Here is a 15808-nt window from a genome sequence, read left to right on the forward strand (position 1 = left end):
CCGCGGCACATATTTATGTATAAAAGACATCAAAACGTGCATTTTGCATGACAGGTGACCTTTAAGCTCTACTGTTGAGTAACCCCACAGAGCACATTTTTATCAGGTGGTTTGTTTAATACTACTGGATCATCTATCAACAAGGATGTGTCATGTTGACAGATAGTACGTTTCTCACTTTGCAACTTCTTTCTTTCTCCTTATTCAGTCGTTTTATCTCAGTATCTATACAACGATGCAACTATTTTTATGGCGTTGTTCTCAAGGGACACGTCTTGTCTGTAGTAATGATGGTAGCAGGTGAGTTGTTAGAGTACACGTCCCACCTCAGCTGTGACCTCCCACCTCAGCCGTGACCTCCCACCTCAGCTGTGACCTCCCACCTCCCACCTCAGCTGTGACCTCCCACCTCAGCTGTGACCTCCCACCTCAGCCGTTCCTTTTCTAAAACCACAACCACAAGTCTTTCTGAAACTCTAACAGGAAGCTCTGATGATGTATAGTATAGACGCAAACCACATCCAAACGTCTGCTCTCAAACATTCTCTCTACAACGTGCACTCTGTCTACCGCCTTAATGTTAACATTTAGAAAGCCATGATGTACTAATAAAGAAAATGTGGTTGTCTTTTACTTTACACGTACACTCAGACTACAATGGCCGTCTGGCTGCATGTTTATGGCTGGAATATCTTTTGTACCTGGGTTTTAAATACACTGATCCTGACTTGTAATATAAGGTAAAAAGAGATCAAAATGCTTGTCATTTCCATTAACTTAATTTTTATTTGGGGATTTACAGTAATTCATGTGCTCATATATATTAATAATGTAAAGAGGAAGGAAACCAGGCTGGTTTTAAACAGCAGAACTGTACCAGCCGCAAAAGGAACACACTGTCTTCAAAGACCACATCCTCCTTATTTCTGTAGAGATGTTTTTGGTGATATACTGATAGAGTATTTCTCATGTGTGATCTACCTGCAAATCTAACAGAGACGTGAGGAGCAGCTATGAGTTTAAAAGCAGCAGCGAGTGGATTGGTGGTCTTCCTTCTCTCTGTGCAAGGTACAGTACATCTACATTTATATTGTAAGTCAGTTAATGCACCTCAGAGTGAAAAACTGAGTGTTTGTCTGTGTGGATAGAAATGATGACTGTACATAATTGCATTAGCAAACAAAACATGCTTTGAATAATTGCAAATTAGAATTCATCGCTCTGTTGAACTTCCTCTGTCGTCCTGCAGTCCTCAACACTTAACTTTAGCGAGTCTTTTTCCGTTTTAGAGTATTGTTTTGCTTTTATGGCAAAAAAAACAACTTTACTGACAAAAACAAGACTGAACATTGGATTTATGTTAAGAGTCATTTAGAAACATGACTTTAAATACATACTCATGTGGTTTAGTGGATATTGTAGCTTTGATAAATATCTAATTTCTGCAGAGAAGTCAGATGCTGTCTTTTACCTGACAATGAGGAGACCTAGGTGCAACATGCAATATGTGTGTCGACTTTTGCAAGCAATTAGGAGTACAATACTTAAAAATAACCTCTCTGTCAGTCATTTGTTATCTTAATATCACACGCCTCAATGTTCTGCTTTTCTTTGAAGTTTCCATTCACGCCCTGCAGCAGCCTGATCACTGAGAGAAAAGCAAGCCAGGAAAGAAGACTCTTTGTTCTGATCCACAGCCTCTAATATGTTATTCTCATCTTTTTCTAAGGTTCAAAATCTAAGTATTTATCTTAATATTTATCAAGTAAATAATGCGTTAAAGGTTAAATACACTGCAGCATGATGTCCTACGTCAACACTAAATCTTTTTTCAATGCCTCTGTTCACTGGAAACAGCACTAAATCTTTTTAAAAGTATAAAACCAGTTAGAAACAAACATCAGAACATTCCCGTCTATGTAAATTAATATAATATAAAATAGTAAAAAGATGTGTTTGATGAAGCTAAGAAAGTCTGCCTACTGACGAGTCTGATGAATGTTTCTGATGTGCTCTGTGTTACAGTGGTTCAGGGTCAGGATGGCTGGGGAGTGACTTTCTCTTCTACTGAGATCTGTGCAGTGATAGGATCAACAGTGGAGATAAGATGCAGCTACACATACCCATCTACATGGGATGATGGTGAAAACACAGTTGAGAAAACATTCTGGTTTACTAAACTGAAAGGTGGTGAACCTGTAGATCTGACCACAGTCTCAGAGTATGCAGGTCGTGTAGAGGATCTCTGTGAAAACAACAGATGCACTCTGAGAATCAGAAACCTGAGAGAGAGCGACTCAGCTGAGTACAGGTTCAGGATCAAAACAAACCAAGACTTTTATGCTAGTGAACCAGTCACTCTGTCTGTCACAGGTAACACTTTGTTTGTAACTATGTAAGTTCGCTCAACATTTGGTCAACAATGCAGTGAATGTCAGTGCATCTACTACACGTACAATGACAGTTCAGTTTAACATGTTTGTTCCTTACAAATCCAGGTTTCCAGGTGAAGGTGAGCAAAATATATCGCTTCACAGGCTATATATATGCAACCCTGGAGTGTCTAAGCAGTTGTCTTCCAACTTCTCATCCTTCCTACATCTGGTACAAGAATGGACTGAAATCGCCAAAACAAGGAGATTCTTTTGATGACTATTTATATCCTGAAGAAAGCTTTGCCTGTGCTGTTAAAGGATATGAGAATTCCCCCTCTCCTTCAGTGTGTGAGTTCACTTACAGTCTTCCACCAACATGATGCCATACCTTATTACATAAAAGGGAGACACTGTCCACAGCAATACATTCAGCCTTGAGTTAAGGCAATTACATTTTCATAATAATTAACCAAAGATATTTCATTTTTCAGGTGTTAAAGGTCAATACTGCAATACAGTGGCTTACAGTGAAAGAAGCATCTGTGCCTTCAAAGGATCCTCAGTGGACATTTCCTGCACGTACAGCAGTTATGAAAACGATGTTAAATCTAAATTCTGGTTCAGACCTGAGCGTAGTGATCAGGACCTTAGTGAAGACTCCCAGTATGCAGGTCGTGTTCAGATCCTTGAAACAGAGAGAGGACGCTCCAGTCTGAGGATCTCTGACCTGAGAGACTCAGATTCAGCTCAGTATCGCTTCAAATTCAAAACAACAGGCTTTGAATGGGGGAGTGATTTACCTGGTACAACTCTGACTGTCACAGGTACTGATCAACACACACTGATAATGTTGTTAATGTAGCAGAATTACATTTGTTGTTAAAATATATGTATTTGTCAGGGAAATATATTATTAAGAGTGCTTTTGTGCAAGTTTTAGACCATGTTTAGATAAGACAGTGTCTTTAGAAAAGTGTTAATATGATTTATTCAATGATCTAAAGAAAAGAATCCCTGTCTCTTTTTCACAGAACGAGAATTAGAGGTGCAGGTGATCAAGTCTTCCTCTGGTCAAAAGCTGGTTTGTCTCAGCAGCTGTCTTCTTACTGGTCATCCTACATTCGTTTGGTACAAGAATGAAACGAAGATTCAGGGAGAAACATCTGCTTCTCACGGAGAATACGTTGATTCTGCAAACAATTATTCCTGTGTCTATGACGGTTACCGCTCTCGCCCAGTGTGTGAGTTTTACTCCACTTTATCACAAACTAAATGTTATCTGGCGAAGTACAAATATCCTAAAATCTGTTCAATATTTAGGGATAATGTCCTTATTATCTCTCACAGCTATGTACAGTAAAAGCAACATTTAAAGGCACTTTGTGGAGATTTGGACCACTATTAGCGCAATGGAGCATTGCTTTTTTTTATGAGTGATCTTGTAAACATGCATACAGGCTTAATTAACACACTGCTGTTGCTTTCATGCTGATTCCAGTGATCAACGCTTGGCTGTGGTAATGCTAAGATAAGCTTAAATATGTGACAGCAAAGAGAATGAAGAGGAAAACTGCAATATTGCAAAAGTATAACACATGGATTTAGTTTGTACTATTGGTGTTTGTAAGTGTATGAGTAACATTCACTATTGTTCATATGATCTCCTCCAGATGGTCCAAAGCTTCCCTTTGTGTTGATGAGTCCCTCTGGTGATATTATCGAGGGCAGTTCAGTGACTCTGACCTGTAGCAGTGATGAAAAGACAGGAGCTAACTACACCTGGTACAAGAAGAGTGGAAACGTTACATCTCTGAATAAAGGACCACAGCTTTTCTTCAGCTCCATCCAGTCCTCTGACTCTGGAGAGTATTTCTGTTCAGCTGAGAATGAGCAGGGGAGAAGGACATCTGAAAAAGTCTTTATTAATGTAAAAGGTGAGTGAAACTGTTTATTTAAAGCTTAAATGCGCCCAGTACCTGGATGGGCAACGTTTACTGATCTTAATTTCTGTAACACTCCCTCCTTCAAATTCACCTCCTTCTGCTGAAGCTTTAGGAGATTTTAGCAGTTTTAATGCAGCTTTTGGACCCAGATTTAAACCTTAAACATCCATTTGTCCGGCCATCTTCAAAGTCTAAAATACAGCTTCACAAAGCCATAACCAATTTGTTACTTAAATTAGTAGAGATTAAATAGGACAAGATAAACTCCACATCCATACATGTCAACACTGAGTGAGTTTAACTAGAGATTGAATCGAGGGAAACTGTTAGAAATATTTTCTTTATATTTCATTACGTTTAGCTCACACTAAAGCAACTTACTATAAGTGCAATCAACCCTGAGGATATAGCAACATACAAGGATCTGACAAAGACTAACAGGAGACCAGGACTTAAATACTAACAGAATGTTGAATCTTCTTCAAAAACACAAGGGTAGCAGGTTAAATAATCAGGATGGGGCGGACAAACACACAGGCGGGAAAACACAAAGCCAGGAAGTAAAAAGGTGACCGAAATGGGAAGTTGAAAGAATGTAATGTCCTAGGTTCAGTGGACACAGATTTGGTTTTCAGTCTATAATGCACGATGTGTAGACTTTCTGCTGTTCTGATAGCAATGGGGAACTCCTTCTACCAGTGTGGAGCCAGGATAGCAAACAGGCGTGTGTTTGTTGAGGGGTTCCTGGATCCCACTCACAGTTAAAGTATCTGACAACTGTTTACCTCCTTTTCTAGATACATCCCCAATGACCGTGAACATCACCAGGTTCTCTGTGGTGGTTCTGGTGCTGATTCCTCTGCTCCTTGTCTGTCTCTGGATGAGGTGAGACTTTTAAACTTCCGCATTGACATTTATCATTTGGGGTACTTAGAGTAACACTTTTACTTATTTATCTGACTATGTTTGAACACAATTCAGGAAGAAGAAGACTGTGAGCTCCACCTCTGAAGCGAATGAACCCATAGAGACTGTGGAGGTGAGACAGTGACAGATCCAACTCCAGCAAAGTGATATTACAGAATTGTTAATAATTGTGTTCACAAGGAGAATGTAAATATGCCTTGCTTCTTGATATACAATTACCAATATGTATTAATCCTCCTGTCATTCATATCAAAAGAGAAATATATAAAACAATCTTTCCTTTATTAAAAGGTGTAATTGTATCCAAAGGACTTGAACGTTCATATGTTCTTGTCTCTACCCTTCAGTTGGAATCTGGTCCTGATTATACTAACCTCTCAGACCTGAACATGGTCTCTGCAGAACAGGATGAAGAACCAGAGGAGCAGGAGGACCTGGTCTGAAGGTCAGCCAGCTATCAGTCAGCAGCATGTGCTGTTGAGTCATCTTTTCATTAATTCCTATCTATTTGTGTAGACATATATGTTCAAACCTTAGACGTTATACGGCTTCAAAACGCCGTAATGCTTAATTCAAACATTTTCTGACGGAGGAAAACATGTACTTTTTGTCCATTGCTGACGTTAAATTGACCGGACTTCCATCGACGAATTGATTTGACGGCACTGAGTCCCTTGATCAGAGCGACCAAAGCAAAAAAAGAGCAGACCTCAGAATGTTTAAAATTGTCCAATCAGCATAGAGTATTCAACAAAGCCAGTTTATTCATATAGCACCTTTCAACACAAGGCTATTCAGAGTGCTTTAAAACATTAAGAGCATTCAGAAATAGTGAATCAGCAACACATTATATGATGCCATTTAAAACAGTCATTAAAAAGCAAACAGAATAAAATAAACATGTTTATATAGAAGAAGACAGGTATACAAAACTTAAATAAAAGTCACAGTGCAGTGTGAGTCTTCATCCTGGATTTAAAAATAGCAGTTTAGTCACATTACCAAGTTTGACCCATTACGCCTCCTGTCATTTCAGCAAGGACTTTAACACAAATTGGATGGCAGTAAAAAGGCCAATAAGAAGCTACATGTGTCGAAAAACAAACTCAAAACAACAACTCAGGTCCCTTACTGAGAAATAACTCACTAACGTTTGCTCATGCTTTTCTTCTGCTGCTTTAAACCAGAGGGAGACTGACCTGGATGGAAACAGAAGGAAGTGAAACATTGAAGAGGAAACATTTACCTGTTTTTTGGAGCCAAGGCAGAACGTATAAAAGTTAGCGCTGAGCTTCAGTCTGCAATGTTCAAAACAACAGATAAAGCCAGAAATCTAGGTATAGTCATGGACTCTGACCTGAGTTTCAACAGTCACATTAAAACAGTTACTAAATCAGCCTACTATCACCTAAAGAATATATACGATTAAACGACTAATCTCACAGCAGGATTTGTATACATGTTATAGTCAAAAGGTTATAATAGTAGTAAAGTTGGGATAAATTAGGAAAAAATGAAATAAAGAAGGCTTATACATATCAGGTATATATATTTATACACATATAGGCATACCTCTGTACAAACCTATACACACACACACACACACACACACACACACACACACACACACACACACACACACACACACACACACACACACAAACACACTCCACATCCTCATCAATCAATATTTTCAACTTGTTCAAATATAATTTTTCTTGATTATTTTACATGTTATTGTGTCTTGTTCTAAAATGATGTTCACATTTGACCTCTAGTTGTTGAATGAAGGTTGAGTTGTAATCAGTTCCTCATTTCTCTTAGCTCTACTTCTAAGTATTCTTTATAAATAACTGTAACATGTTTTCTTCCTCTTTCAACAGAGTCTTAACCTCAGCATCTTGTCCTTCAGCGTAGCACAAGCCTTATTTTATGTGTTTTTGGAAATATTATTATTATTTGTCCTTATGAAATATGTTTAGTCATAGATCTTGTAAAGAGGTATGCTCTTGGTAGCTTTCTCTTTTTTAAATTGTTAAAGTATTTTTTAAGTTGTGAATTGTCTTTTAATTCTGAATGAGTATTTGTAAATACATTTGCAGTCCTTTTGACCAAACCTTTGTCACATTGTCCATATTATACATTTCATATTGAGTGATATAGAGTATGTCTTATCCATCTGTTTTGCCCTTTCGAGTGTGTAGTGTCTTTTCTCTCAAAGAGCACTTAGCTGTTGTGTTATCATTAGTCCATTGTATTGCCTATGTGTTTTGCCTAGCAAACTGTGGTTTAGGCCTTCAAGTCCCTATTAGAATCACCAAATAATTAAACATTTGTTCTACTAATGTCTTACCTTTGAAACAAAGCAGTGTTGGGAGAAGTACTCAGATCCTCTACTTAAGAAAAAGTAGAAATACTATGAACTTGATCACAAGTTAAAGCTAGGAATTGAAAATGTGACTTGAGTAGAAGTACAGAAGAATCAGTCAATTGTAATTCAAATATCAAACTAAAAGTACTCATATTGCAGAATTGTCCTTTAACAGGATTGAATTAGCAAAGTATTTTAGAATATTATAATTGGGTTTTTATCCCCAGTGTACTATTTCAATGTTAAGCAATTTTTCAAGTACTCTTGTCGTCAAGTAGCACAGTACTGTATCACGTCATATCAAGTATTTATATGTAAATGGAAGCTAAAACTGATAAATAAATGTAGTGGAGTAAAGGTTTAGGTAGCATAAAATGGATGCTCTCAAAATAAAGAAAATCATTTCAACATAGTGCTTGAGTACAATACTTCAATAAATGTATTTAATTACTTTCCACCGCTGGGACAATGTTATTTTAACAATTTGTTAGCCGAGATTGTCCCTGTTTTGTCACATGTTAGCAGTGTGTAATGCAATATACAACAGGCCTATACTTATCTTAAGCTATTAATTGTGGTAACTGCTATAGGCCTATACCAAATGCTAGCCAGCCAGCTAACACGTTAAAAGGAATTGTTAAACGTGGTAAACAATAAGCGTGCTAACCACCAGGATGGCAGCATTGTCATTGTGAGCATGTTAGCATGCTGATGTTAGCATTTAGCTTTAAAGGTCTACTGTTATACTATTGTTAGGCATATATTATAGGTCTCAGATATAATAACATGTCTATGAAGTGTTTTGCTCAACATACCAAAACAGATCACCCATTCTAGCCTCAAACCCCTCTATTTCAGTCCTGTTACTAAAGTGCTGATTCTGTGTCTGTAGTTTAAAAAAAATAAAAATAAAGAGAGGAGAGCTCATGCAGGAGAGTTCTACTCAGATTCTCAGCTAAATGCTGCCGTGATTTAACGCCATATTATGTTCCAAACCACATCAAAGATTATTTCTGAAACAGTATGGAGCTCAAATGCTTTTTCTCTCTCAGGTTTACCACAAGGTGAGTTCCTTTAACATCCTGCTTCTTTACACATGCTCTCTCCAGTACAGGTTAGCTCTGAGTGTTAGCGATGCTAATGTAAACAAAGACCATATTATATTCCCAAAACAGGCCGTGCATTGTTTCTGATAGCAACGTTTCTGATAGGGCCGTGGGCACATTTGAGTAATGTCGTCATGACCGCAGAAAATCTGGATCAGCTCCGTTTTTAGAGATGTGGGTAAGGAGGAAAAGAGAGAGTGTTGTATTTTCAGACACTTTGTGAGTCTCCTGACACACCAGCGCCGCGGCACATATTTATGTATAAAAGACATCAAAACGTGCATTTTGCATGATAGGTGACCTTTAAGCTCTACTGTTGAGTAACCCCACAGAGCACATTTGTATCAGGTGGTTTGTTTAATACTACTGGATCATCTATCAACAAGGATTTGTCATGTTGACAGATTGTACGTTTCTCACTTTGCAACTTCTTTCTTTCTCCTTATTCAGTCGTTTTATCTCAGTATCTATACAACGATGCAACTATTTTTATGGCGTTGTTCTCAAGGGACACGTCTGTCTGTAGTAATGATGGTAGCAGGTGAGTTGTTAGAGTACACGTCCCACCTCAGCTGTGACCTCCCACCTCAGCCGTGACCTCCCACCTCAGCCGTGACCTCCCACCTCAGCTGTGACCTCCCACCTCAGCCGTGACCTCCCACCTCAGCCGTGACCTCCCACCTCAGCCGTGACCTCCCACCTCAGCCGTGACCTCCCACCTCAGCCGTGACCTCGCACCTCAGCCGTGACCTCCCACCTCAGCTGTGACCTCCCACCTCAGCTGTGACCTCCCACCTCCCACCTCAGCTGTGACCTCCCACCTCAGCTGTGACCTCCCACCTCAGCAGTTCCTTTTCTAAAACCACAACCACAAGTCTTTCTGAAACTCTAACAGGAAGCTCTGATGATGTATAGTACAGACGCAAACCACATCCAAACGTCTGCTCTCAAACATTCTCTCTACAACGTGCACTCTGTCTACCGCCTTAATGTTAACATTTAGAAAGCCATGAGGTACAAATAAAGAAAATGTGGTTGTCTTTTACTTTACACGTACACTCAGACTACAATGGCCGTCTGGCTGCATGTTTATGGCACGAATATCTTTTGTACCTGGGTTTTAAATACACTGATCCTTACTTGTAATATAAGGTAAAAAGAGATCAAAATGCTTGTCATTTCCATTAACTATATTTTTATTTGGGGATTTACAGTAATTCATGTGCTCATATATACTAATAATGTAAAGAGGAAGGAAACCAGGCTGGTTTTAAACAGCAGAACTGTACCAGCCACAGAAGAAACACACTGCCTTCAAAGACCACATCCTCCTTATTTCTGTAGAGATGTTTTTGGTGATATACTGATAGAGTATTTCTCATGTGTGATCTACCTGCAAATCTAACAGAGACGTGAGGAGCAGCTATGAGGTTAAAAGCAGCAGCGAGTGGATTGGTGGTCTTCCTTCTCTCTGTGCAAGGTACAGTACATCTACATTTATATTGTAAGTCAGTTAATGCACCTCAGAGTGAAAAACAGAGTGTTTGTCTGTGTGGATAGAAATGATGACTGTACATAATTGCATTAGCAAACAAAACATGCTTTGAATAATTGCAAATTTGAATTCATCGCTCTGTTGAACTTCCTCTGTCGTCCTGCAGTCCTCAACACTTAACTTTAGCGAGTCTTTTTCCGCCTTAGAATACATTTAGAATTATTTGATAATGTAATAAATCAGAAACATAACATGAGCTTGTGTCATGTCTTTAGTGTTTTAAGAGATAACTTATGGTAGGAGTTGCAACGTGGATAAAAAGCATCACTAATGAATACTTTTTTAATGAACAATGAGTCAAAGGAACGAGGGGTTGCTTGTAGAAATGAAAACACAATAATAATCACCTCACTAAAGTTTAAGCTTCTTTTAGATTATTGTTTTGCTTTTATGGCAAAAAAAACAACTTTACTGTTTTTCAGCTGCGCCCTGCAACTGAACGCTCTTTCTCTCTTTTATGGCGGCCACAGTTTTGTTCCTGCAGGTCAAGTGTTTGTGAAGGTGTGTGTACGTGAATGCATGAACGTCTGTTTGCATGCATGTACATGATCGTAGCTTTTGCATTTTCTTCATGTTTTGCCTCCATTGGACGGTGAAAAGTGTAAAGACTTACTGGAAACAGGAAGAGAGATCTGGGTATGACATGCAAAAAAGGAACCGGGGCGATCACAGTAACAAGTTAGTGCAGTAAGTCACTATCAACGCAAGGTGCTATATGCAGCTTTCTTCAATGATAAGACCTCTCAAAACTCTGCACTTCAGGCATCACCAACATAAGGATACACAAAGTTACTGCAGCATGAAGATGGGGACATAGTAATATTTATCTGACAAAACAAGACTGAACATTGGATTTATGTTAAGAGTCATTTAGAAACATGACTTTACATAAATACTCATGTGGTTTAGTGGATATTGTAGCTTTGATAAATATCTAATTTCTGCAGAGAAGCCAGATGCTTTCTTTTACCTGACAATGAGGAGACCTAGGTGCAACATGCAACATTTGTGTCGACTTTCGCAAGCAATTAGTCAAATTTAAAAATAACCTCTCTGTCAGTCATTTGTTATCTTAATATCACACGCCTCAATGTTCTGCTTTTCTTTGAAGTTTCCATTCACGCCCTGCAGCAGCCGGATCACTGAGAGAAAAGCAAGCCAGGAAAGAAGACTCTTTGTTCTGATCCACACCCTCTAATATGTTATTCTTATCTTTTTCTAAGGTTTGAAATCTAAGTATTTATCTGAGTATTTATCAGGTAAATAATGCGTTAAAGGTTAAATACACTGCAGCATGATGTCCTACGTCAACATTATATATGTTTTTGATGCCTCTGTTCACTGGAAACAACATTACAACTTTGTTATAGTATAAACCCAGTTAGAAACAAACATCAGAACATTCCCGTCTATGTAAATTAATATAATATGAAATAGTAAAAAGATGTGTTTGATGAAGCTAAGAAAGTCTAATGAGTCTGATGAATGTTTCTGATGTGCTCTGTGTTTCAGTGGTTCAGGGTCAGGATGGCTGGGGAGTGACTTACTCTTCTACTGAGATCTGTGCAGTGAAAGGATCATCAGTGGAGATAAGATGCAGCTACACATACCCAAAAAGCAGTGTTACCACAGTTGAGAAAACATTCTGGTTCACTAAACAGAAAGATGGTAAACGTGTAGATCTGACCACAGACTCAGAGTATGCAGGTCGTGTAGAGGATCTCTGTGAAAACAACATCTGCACTCTGAGAATCAGAAACCTGACAGAGAGCGACTCAGTGAAGTACAAGTTCAGGATCATAACAAACCAAGCAGGAGGAAAATATGTTGGTTCACCTGGAGTCACTTTGTCTGTCACAGGTAACATTTGTATTAATGCAAATCATTTCCAAATGTTCAACATTAAGAAAACAATAATATAAATGTGATGTGTTTTCATATACATGAATGTTGAGAGTTTATTCTTAAATAACCTTCCTGTTCCTTCTTCACAAATACAGATCTCTCGGTGCAGGTGGAAAGCAAAGATCCTAGCAGTGCAAACCTGAAGTGTCAGAGCAGTTGTGATTTACCTGATAATGATTACGTCTGGTACAAGAACCGTGAAAAGATTCGAACAGCAACATCTTCTTCCCTTCAAGTCGACTTGAGTTTTCTAGACAGCTATTCCTGTGCTTTGAAAGGATATGAGGACTCTCTCTCCCCTTCAGTGTGTGAGTTCACTTCACTACCTTATTCTAACATAACACCATCTAGTGGAAGCCTTAGCTAACTGTATGGGTTTGTGACTTCTCATCAACTCTGGTCAAAATATGGTTTAAAAATCAGTTTGAATGTTTCAGGTGTCACTGGTCGAGACAGCAACACGGTGACTTCCATTCAAGGAAGTATCTGCGCCCCCAAAGGATCATCAGTGGACATTTCCTGCACGTACAGCAGTAATGAATGTATTACATCAAAGTTCTGGTTCAGACCTGAGCGTAGTCATCAGGGACAGAATCCCTCTCAACCTGAGGACCTTAGTAAAGACCCCCAGTATGCAAGTCGTGTTCAGATCCTTGAAACAGAGAGAGGACGCTCCACTCTGAGGATCTCTGACCTGAGAGACTCAGATTCAGCTCAGTATCGCTTCACATTCAAAACATCAAGCTTTGAATGGAGGAGTGATTTACCTGGAACAACTCTGACTGTCACAGGTACTGATCAACACACACTGATGAAAATACACCTACACTTTATACCTTCAAATACAGTCCTCGCTCTCACGTCATCAGCCTCGCAGCTATTCAACAATGAATATGTTTACGAAACAAAAGTTTACATTGCTGCATATTAAATTAAATATACACAGCCATACACCAGCCAGCGTTAGAGATGTTTGGAACTCACATTTGTATACAATACACGTTTTACAAGATTAATCTAACCTCACAAGTTTTCTGTAATTCTTAAGTATTGCAATATTAAGTGGAATTGCAATTTCAGTTTTTTCTAATAAGGTGCATCCCTAGTTTTTAAGTTAGCACAATTGTGGCACAACATGGAAGTCAGAGCAGTGCGCCGTTTCTTAATGTTTATTTCACAATAATTATGATATATAATTATGATTATCACTTTCCCCATGATCCTGCTTGGTAAGGTGTATTCAGTCACTTGTAGTTTCATTTCACTTTCCTTTAGCTCGATTACAAGGAAATGGTAATTTAAAATGGCACTTCGAGAAGTAAAGGGAAAGTTTTGAATATATATTGAGTGTATATTGCAATATTTTAAGATGTAAACAGTTTAATGTGACTATTAAAAAGATTGTTCTCTTCATCTATCAGCCCCCCACCCCTTTCATAACAAATCCCAAATTAACCGCTGCACCAAGTGATATAATATTGTGTCTTTTCAAATGTTTATTTTTCTCATATCCAGCTCTGCAGGTGCAGGTGATCACAGCTTGGGTCCAGCAGTCTGATACCTTAGCAGAGCTGGAGTGTCACAGCAGCTGCAGTCCAGCCGGTGTTTCGTATGTCTGGTTCAAGAACGACGAGAAAATCCCCACAACAACGATATCTTCCTATAAAGGCTTGCTTCACCACGCAGACAGGATCTCTTGTGCTTTTGAAGGACATGAAGACTTCCCCTCGCCTGCAGTGTGTGAGTTTACTCATACACACACACTGACATTACATACAATGACAATTTCAGACAAAACCTCACAGGAGTCTTCTGAATCTCAATGCAGATGCCGCAGTTATATATATCGAAAAAGAAAGCTTAACTACAGCCAGTAAATAAGCCATTTTAGGAAAAGAGACACACAGAAGACATAGATTTTGGTGGAGACCTCATTTTGAATAAAGAAGAGTTACAAACAAAACTAAATATCAACAATAACAGTAAATCCTTTAGGCACCAAGATACCTCACAAAGAAAGATATCATAAATGAGGTTAGCTTTAAATTGTTCTAAATGTCATTCAAGGTTGCAGGTGCAAGATGAGAACATTTAGATTTTTGCAAGCTCAGTAAAAACAGCCAGCACCTGCAACGTAATTTAATCATGATGAGAGCCCACAAGATAATTTAAGGAGGTGAAAAAATAAAAGCAGCAGCTATGAGTTGAACTGCAGCAGCGAGTGGATTTGTTGTCTTCCTCCTCTCTGTGAGACGTACTGTACATCTACATTTATATTGTATGATCGTTTAAACACTTTAGAAATACAGCACCATTTAGCATGGTAACACTATGTCTGTATGGATGGAAATAATGACTGTACATACAGTACCTACATTAACAAACTACTCATGCTTTAAATAATTGCCAATTCATCGCTGTGTTGAACTTCCTCTATCGTCCTGCAGTCCTCAACATAACTTTAAATACATGTTGTTCAGTTGCTGTTGTAGCTTTGATAAATATCTAGACATTTCTGCAGAGATGATGCTTTCCTTCTGTCAATGAGGAGAGATATAGCAGGTGCAACATACAGGAAGTAATCAATGTTTGTGGGTTGGTGTCTACTTTTGAAAGCAATTAGAAGTCCAATACTTAAAAATAAACTCTCTTTCAGTAATTTGTTATCTTAGTTTTAAACGCGTCAAAGTTCTGCTTTTCTTTAAAGTTTCCATTCAAACCCTGAAGCAGCCTTTCCACAGAGAAATACTCAACATAGCAAAGAAAACTCTATTTTATGTACCACACCCTCTAATATGTTTTTATTTATTTGAAATGTTGTCTAAGAAATAATGTGTTAAAGTTTACAGGTTCAACACAGGGTGCATGTTGTCCTGACTCAGTGCACTAACATCACTTACTCATAACTCTATACCTCAGACCCTAAAACACTAAAACTATAATCACAATATATTTAACCCATTAAGGTAAATTATTAAAATATGAACAATGTAAGAAAAACATTTAATACTGAGTTTTGCTGAGTTTGCCCAAGGCGCATGTGGATAAGTAGTTTCGAGAAATGTGGACTGAAACATCAACACTACAAATGAAAGTCTGGTATTTGATGTTGTTATGACTCTGATTCTAGTTTCTGATGTGCTCTGTGTTACAGTGGTTCAGGGTCAGAATGACTGGGGAGTGACTTTCTCTTCTACTGAGATCTGTGCAGTGAAAGGATCAACAGTGGAGATAAGATGCAGCTACACATACCCATCTACATGGAGAGGCGGAGTTAACACAGTTATGAAAACATTCTGGTTCACTAAACAGAAAGATGGTGAACCTGTAGATGTGACCACAGAGTCAGAGTATGCAGGTCGTGTAGAGAATCTCTGTGAAAACAACATCTGCACTCTGAGAATCAGAAACCTGAGAGAGAGCGACTCAGCTGACTACAAGTTCAGGATCGAAACAAACCAAGCAGATGGAAAATATAATGGTTCACCTGGAGTCACTTTGTCTGTCAAAGGTAACACCAATCAGTTCCAAATGTTCAACTTTAAGAAAACAATAATATAAATGTGATGTGTTTTTATATACATGAATGTTGAGAGTTTATTCTTAAATAACCTTCCTGTTCCTTC

The 15808-nt window shown here is 38.4% G+C and overlaps 1 protein-coding gene and 1 long non-coding RNA gene across 2 annotated transcripts in view; both read left to right on the forward strand.

The window, feature by feature from the left end:
• Positions 1–15808, forward strand: part of LOC117482044 (hemicentin-2-like) — a 51851-nt gene that overhangs the window by 15896 nt on the left and 20147 nt on the right. The window contains exons 3-5 of the mRNA XM_034130014.1: positions 12620–12973; positions 13698–13922; positions 15337–15693. Of these exons, the coding sequence (XP_033985905.1) occupies positions 15468–15693 (226 nt within the window). The 5' untranslated portion in view covers positions 12620–12973; positions 13698–13922; positions 15337–15467. The remainder of the gene's footprint in view (positions 1–12619; positions 12974–13697; positions 13923–15336; positions 15694–15808) is intronic.
• LOC117482119 lies at positions 5265–6497 on the forward strand. The gene is made up of 3 exons (XR_004555831.1): positions 5265–5357; positions 5593–5690; positions 6433–6497. It is a non-coding gene; the product is annotated as an uncharacterized LOC117482119 (long non-coding RNA).

Source organism: Trematomus bernacchii, unplaced genomic scaffold (genome assembly GCF_902827165.1).
Source record: "Trematomus bernacchii unplaced genomic scaffold, fTreBer1.1, whole genome shotgun sequence".
NCBI classification, from domain to species: domain Eukaryota; kingdom Metazoa; phylum Chordata; class Actinopteri; order Perciformes; family Nototheniidae; genus Trematomus; species Trematomus bernacchii.